Source organism: Pleurodeles waltl, chromosome 3_1, assembly GCF_031143425.1.
Source record: "Pleurodeles waltl isolate 20211129_DDA chromosome 3_1, aPleWal1.hap1.20221129, whole genome shotgun sequence".
NCBI lineage: Eukaryota > Metazoa > Chordata > Amphibia > Caudata > Salamandridae > Pleurodeles > Pleurodeles waltl.
In genome coordinates, this window is record NC_090440.1 from 700,532,738 (window position 1) to 700,540,189 (window position 7,452).

At 43.8% G+C, this 7,452-nt stretch overlaps 1 protein-coding gene across 4 annotated transcripts in view; it reads right to left on the minus strand.

The window, feature by feature from the left end:
- Positions 1–7,447, minus strand: part of TMEM234 (transmembrane protein 234) — a 163,921-nt gene extending 156,474 nt beyond the window's left edge. For 2 of the 4 annotated variants that reach the window (XR_011201406.1, XR_011201405.1), the window contains exon 1: positions 7,000–7,123. Coding sequence is in view for 2 of the 4 variants with exons in the window: in XM_069223355.1 (XP_069079456.1) it covers positions 7,000–7,012 (13 nt within the window). In the remaining 2 variants the exon portion in view is untranslated. Of the gene's footprint in view, positions 1–6,639; positions 6,729–6,999 lie in introns of those variants that run through there. The other 2 variants (XM_069223355.1, XM_069223356.1) reach the window with 2 other exon arrangements.
- Between the last annotated feature and the right edge of the window lie 5 nt (positions 7,448–7,452).

Consider the following 7,452-nt stretch of genomic DNA (forward strand, 5'->3'; position numbering starts at 1 on the left):
TTTAAGACCTCTTTTATATTGGATCAGGATATGGACCACTCCTGAATTAGATATATATAAGGCTTCATTACTCGATTTACTAAAATGTCAAAACGCTGCCACACTCCCTTGGATTAGACATGTGTCCCACTGGTTTCGTTTGTTGGGTCTGGGTGATTATTGGGAAAATCCCCACAATTTAGAGAGACGTCTCAAAAATGTTTTAAAGTCAATTTATTGGTCCCATGTAAAGGATAATTATGTAATCTGTAAATCACATGGTCGTTTAACAAATTATTTTATTGATTTTAAATGGTTCCCACAGTTTGAACCATATTTGGATATTATACCTGACTTACAGGGTAAAAGCTTAGACGCAAGATTTCGGTTTGGATCTTTAGCTTTGATGTCATTGACTTACAGTTGGGGGCAGACCATCCTTCCCGACATATGTACTGCTTGTGGTGCTACTTCAGAAACTGTCAAACATGTTATGTTCTTTTGCCCTGCATATTCGATCCTACGGTCAAAATGGATCAGCAAAACCTGCAGGGTCATGGGACTAAAAAACTGTACTTCTGCCATAAGGGTCCTAAAAAGCCATAATTCCAACAACTTAATTCTTGCAGTTAGTAAGTTTTTAGTGGCAGCATGGCATATTCGTTGCCATCTTTTAAAAAACAAGGATCCATGCAACTGACCTAGATGAGACTTTTATGTGTAAATCTGATTTTATTTATATGTATCAAATGTTTTATATTAGATTATTTGATGACTGTATATAAACATGATCACTTATTGTATTTTGTTGCTTTCATGGTCAATTGACCGAATAAAGCTGTGGTTGTTGTTGACTCCCTTGCTGGCGCTATTACATCTGCAGGGCTGGAATATTTTTCTGTATGATTCGCCCCTCCATGCCCAGTCGAAGGAAGTGTTGTTGGAGGATTGAGGGTAATGAAGAGCTGCCTTCTACACTATTGACTGCTGAACAATCTGGAGAAATGCAAGCTAGACCCTTCCCAAGAAAGACTATTTATCAGAGCACAGTTCAGGATGGACACTGACATGTTGTTCCTACCACAGGAGAGTGCAACAAGATTAAGGCTGACCCTTGATTCTCTGTTATCCTGAGCAAACCTACCAGCAAGGTTGCGGCTAATGGCAGAAGGTCACATGGTGTCTTGTGCCGTGGCAAGACTTCATGTGAGACCATTCTTGTCACACGTAGCAAAGTATTGGAGACCCCCTTCAAAGGTGGGGAGGGGGTAGAGAAGGAGATTCTTCTGGCAAATTCAATCAGAGGACAACTGCAATGGTGGCTAAAGTTGGAGTTCTTTAACAATGGGTTGCCTCTACAGTCCCCTCCAGAGATGGTAATCACAACAGATGCCAGCTCCAGATGATGGGGTACAACAATGTTGTCAAATAAAGAGAAGGGATTGGAGGATTATATGGTCCAGTGTATGCCCTCCAGTCAACCTGATAATGAAATATAATACACTGTTCCAAAGCTGATACAAGGAAAAGGAAAGAAGTCCTGATAATCAGGAGCAAAAGTCCTCACACACCACATATGGTGTCATGCTTCATCATCGGACAGCTCCTCGTCAGGCCGGCGCTGCAATGCCTGACGGGCACCCCCCGAAGGGGGGCTCTTTGCCGGAGATCTTTTTATTAATGATGAAGCCGCGGAACCGAATGTGGGTCCGAAAAAGAGGAGGAAAAAGAAAAGGACAAAGTAAAATTGGCTCAAAACCCTCACTAAATGGTTAATTATTTGCTGTTGGGAATTGGTCAAGATTAAAAGAAGTTACAAGGGAGTGAAACAAGAGATAATGCTCAGGCACTCGTACAAAAAATCAAGGCAAAGGAAGACGGTAATTATCCGAAATCCCTCAGTATATGGTCAATATGCGGTCGACATGTTTCGCGTCTCTTATGGTCCAACAGGATCCCCTGACGCTTCTTCAGGACCTACTAAATCATTGGATTATTCCTTGTTTCACTCCCTTGTAACTTCTTTTAATCTTGACCAATTCCCAACAGCAAATAATAAACCATTTAGTGAGGGTTTTGAGCCAATTTTACTTTGTCCTTTTCTTTTTCCTCCTCTTTTTCGGACCCACATTCGGTTCCGCGGCTTCATCATTAATAAAAAGATCTCCGGCAAAGAGCCCCCCTTCGGGGGGTGCCCGTCAGGCATTGCAGCGCCGGCCTGACGAGGAGCTGTCCGATGATGAAGCATGACACCATATGTGGTGTGTGAGGACTTTTGCTCCTGATTATCAGGACTTCTTTCCTTTTCCTTGTATCAGCTTTGGAACAGTGTATTATATTTCATTATCAGGTACAACAATGTTGAACATGACGACTCAGAGAAAATGACAGACTGATGGCATGAAATGGGAGAGAATGATCAGCAATCTTTCAGGCATTGACACATTTCAAGGAGGTCATTGTGTGGTTATCCAAACATATGACACAACAGCAGTGGCATACATAAAAAGATAGGGTAAACAATATCCAACCATCTCAATCTCGCGGCACAAAGGATTGGGGGTTGGGCAGAGAATCATCTCCTTTCCCTGAAGGCTGTTCACATCAAAGAAGTCAAGAATGTAGCGACAAATAAACAGAACAGAGGGTTCTGTCATCTCAGAATTTGTCTCTCACCCCTCACATTTTCCCCACATATGCCAGAGATTTGGGGAGCATTTCATAAATCTGTTTGCATCACAAAAAAACACTCTGCTTCCAAGGCTCTTCTCTCACTATCAGGAGCCAGGGGCATATAGATAGATACGCTGACCTCACCTTCGACTCCTCAGCTGCAATCTGCATTTCCTTTTATTTTACTCAATCCTCAGCTACCTGTAATAATTCAGAGGGAAGCATTGTAGTGGTAGTTTCATTTTGGCCTCACAGCTCCTGGTTTCCTCTGCTAAAATCAACCCTTTTCTATGTTTGGAAGATTCCATTGTGGTACATTCTTCTGAGGGCAGGGGGTTGCCTTCTTCTACAGAAAACGTCCTTGTTGATTCGGAAATTAAGAAGATGTGCTCCAAAGGGTAGAGGTACTAGAAATTTTAGCTGAAACCATTTAGGGTTCCAGACACCAATCTTCGTTTAAGCCCTGGTTTAAACAATGGAGGAATTTTAAGGATTGCTGTTCCTTTAGATGTCTCTGATGGAGCGTGAAAGAGCCTTGTTCCTACAATTCCTGCCTGATACGTTCCAGCTGCCCGTGATTACCGTAAGGACTCAGTGGACAGCCCCTAGTGTGTTTAGGGTACAATCGGGCGAATCTGGCAAAGATTTTGATTTGGTGGATAGGCTATTTAAAAGTTTTGCTTTGTCTAGACCAACTGTCTCTCCGTGGGATCTACTACTAATCTTGAAAGAATTGCAGGGTGTGCCTTTTGCGGCAATGATGTATCCAATGGCCATCACTTTAGCTAGGGCTGGAGAGCTGGAAGACTTATTATGTAAACCGATATTTTTTTAGGTCGAAATCTACCAGACAGCAGAGCTGTCTGGTTTGCTAAAAACATCTCGGGGACATTCAGAAAGCTGACCTAGGAATGCAGTTTGCCTGTTGCTTATTATTGGCTTTGTGGTTTGTAACTGACATTTTCTGACTATTTCCTGGCTTTATTTGCTGTAGGCTTTCTAGCTTGATTCTGTCCGTCCCGCTGCTCAAATCTTGTTTGCTGTATTGTTCCACACACTTGCTTTCTGTAAACAGGCCTTAAAATCTTGTTCTTATCTTGTCACATTTACTGTGCTTCCAAAGACACAGGCCAAATGTCAAGATCTCTCTTCTAGGGAGCTTGGTGCTCATCTGACTTTAAAGTGAGAGAATTTAAGTAACAATCCTAATGAGTATCCATGTAAGAGGACAAGGGTGCTTCTGTTTCCTAGTCCACTCAAATCTACCCCCGTCCACTTAATCTAACCCAATCAACCCCACTCCAATCTACCCCTTCCACTCAGTCTACCGCACTCCACTCAAATCTACCTCACTTTGCTCCAATCTATCCCAGTCAACCTCACTCAAATCTACCCACTCCGAACCCACCCAATCTACCAACATCTACCACACTCCATTCCACTTTACCCAATCTACCCCACTCCACTTCACTCTAATCCAATCTACCACAAGCTACTCAAATATACCCCACTCCAGTCCAATTTAACCTATTCCACCCCAATCCACCCCTTCAATCTATTTTACCCACTCCACCGCAAATTACCCTACTCAAATCTACCCCATCCAATCTGCCCCACTCCAATCTATCCAACTCCTATCTACCCCACCCTATCCTAATGTACCCCAAACCACTCTATGCAACTCCGCTCCAACCTACTTTACTCCAATCTAACCCCACTCCACTGCGATCTACCCCATTCCTATCTATCGCACTCCAATCTACCATGCTATTATACAGCAAATCTATCCCACTAAATCTACCCCACTCCACCCTAATCTACCCCACTCCAATCTCCTCTCCAGTCTACCTCACGCCACTCTAATCTACCCCAATCCACTGCACTCCACCCTTCCCCAATCTTCCCCACTCCATTCCAATCTACCCCAGTATGTCCCACTTCACTCTACCCTACACTACTCCACTCCAATCCACCTCCCTTCATCCCAATCTACTCGAATCCACCCCAGTTTCCCCCAATTTAATTGACCCATCTCCCTCACTCCAATTTACCCCATCCACTCTTATCTATCCCAATCTACCCCACTCCAAACTAACCACACCACTCCAGTCTACCTGAATCGACCCGACTCCATTTCATTTCCAATCTACCACACTCCACTCATACCCACATCGCACTACTCCAATCTAACCCACTCTACCCCAATCCACCCCAGCTCAATTTACCCCAGCCCAATCTACCCTACTCTCATCTACCCCATTCAAATCTACCCATATCTACTCCACTCTACCCCACTTCATCCCATTCCACTGCAATCTTCCCCACCCCACTCTAAACTACCCTACTGCAATCATTACTCTACCCCTCTCCAATGTACCTCACTCCACTATACCACATGCCACTCAAATTTACCGCACTGCAGTCCAATCTAACCCACTCCACCCGACTCCGCCCCAAACTACCCTACTCCAGTCTACCCCACCCAATCTACCCTTCTCCAATCTAAACCACTCCAGTCTATCCCAATCTACCCCCACACCACTCTATCCAAATCCAGTCCAACCTACTCCAATCTACCCCATTCCAAACTGCCCCACTCTTACCTGACACCAATCTACCCCACTTCACTCCAATTTGCCCTACCACAATCTACCCAATCCACCTCAGTCTGCCCTAATCTACCCCACTACAATCTACTCCTCTGCTTCAATCTACCCCACCCCAATCTACACCAATCCACTGCACTCTACTCTTCCCCAATCTACCCCAATATATCCCACTCCATTCCAATCCACCCCATCTACCTCACTCCAATCTACCCTATTCCACTATACCGATATACTTTACTCTAATCTACTCCACTATGCCCAATTCTACCCCAGCCTATCTCACTCTACCCTACCCATCCCAATTTACCCCACTCTAGTCTACCCCACTCCCCCAATCAACTCCAGTCCACTGTAATCTACCCCACTCCATTCTACCATACTATAATCCACCCAATCTACCCCACTTCAATCTACCCTACTTCACTGCAGTCTAACCCACTCTAATCTACTTAAATATTTCCCAATCTACTCCAATATATCCAACTCCATGCTACCCCAATCTACTGCACCCCTGTCTACTCCAATCTACCCCATTCCACCCCAATCTACCCAACTCCCATCTACCCCACTCCAACCTACCCAGTCCATCCCATGCCAATCTATCCCACCCTACTCTACACCATTCCACTCTACCCCGAACAGCACCCACAATGGTATACAACATAGCTAAAACACACTGCCAAGGCCAATAGCTCTTGAATAGGAGACCTACTGGCTTTACCAATGCTCGTGAAAATCTGGGATGATGGGGTCATTTTTATACATAATCAGGATTTTCTTCAATGGTAACCTCCAAGATACACAGAGCAAGAAATGGTGCCTTTGTTTCTTCTTCTCCCTCACCTAAGGAAAGGGAACTTTTTCAAATATTGGATGTAAGAAAAGCAGTAGCTATTCGCCTCCAGATTACTGAGGGAATTGAAAATCAGAGCATTTTTTTAAGTTTTGGTGAGTTTAACTAGTGTCAAAAAACGTCTAATATTACTTTGACCTGACTTGTGGATCAGTTCAGCTATTGTACTGGATTATTATTTGTCTAAAGTCATGCTACCTTAAGGAATACAGGGAAAATCTACTAGAGTGGTGGTGGTCCCTTTGACTGAAATCAGTCGAACAGCAACTTGGGCTTCAGGTCACACATTTGTTAACCACTATCGAACTGAGAGTGTAATGAAAGGAAAATATTTGGGGGAAATGTGTTAAACACAGTGTTTTCCGCATGGGGTAATATTATATTTTTGTGCGATAATTTAAAAGGAGTAAGCAAGATTAATGTACTGTTGTAATACGTCTTGATCGAGAAGTTCAGTTTATCTAGGGTAAACCTCAAAAGTAATGACTGGATCGAAGGCATGATATGTAGGAATAATGTACTTACTGGTAAATCTCATTTTCCTCAGCCCATCTCGTCCTCGGCACAGTGATTACATCCCACCAAACTGCTCTCAGTCGTTTGACAGGGCTGGGTTATACAGGAAGAGCCTGAAGAGTCAACACTCTTAATGGCACTCGGTATGACTGGGTGGAACTTGCATATTAGGGTCCTTTTGCTTTATTCCTGTCTTGTAGTTGCAGGCACCTCATTCATAATGCACAGGATACCACCATAAACACAGTCATGGGTGTTTCGTTCATACATTTAATGTAAGCTGCAACAGAACATATTCAGTCCTTTGAAGCACTACCGACAAAAAAACACCACCGAGAGCACGAAAGCACGTTCCCATCGGATACTCACCTGCTGATGCCATGTTAACCGAAACATCTAAAAACACTTCTTTTAACTTTCGTCTTGCGATGCACCTTTTCACCTCTTCTGTTTTACATACACTCCTCGCAGTCCTGTCTTATTTCTATCTTCATTACAAGGCGACAAAGGCACCCAAAACATGTGTTTCCCTTACATATTTCGGGAATAGATTTATTTAACGTGACAGCGGTACATACAGTTCTTCCCACAAAATTAGGATGGATTATTACACTAACTCTGCTCGTGCAGTATTTGAGGAAAGTGAATTTGTGCGTGTCCGTTAACCTTACGTAGCCTTCCTCCGGGGTTTTGGTGAGAATATGTTAAAGAACCATCAAACTGTAAACGCGGGGGGCATCTAGAAGAGCGGGGGCACCCGTCAGCGTTGAGTACAAGTGGTGTCCATACTCCAGCCCAAAATGGCGGTGCTCGAGATGTGTT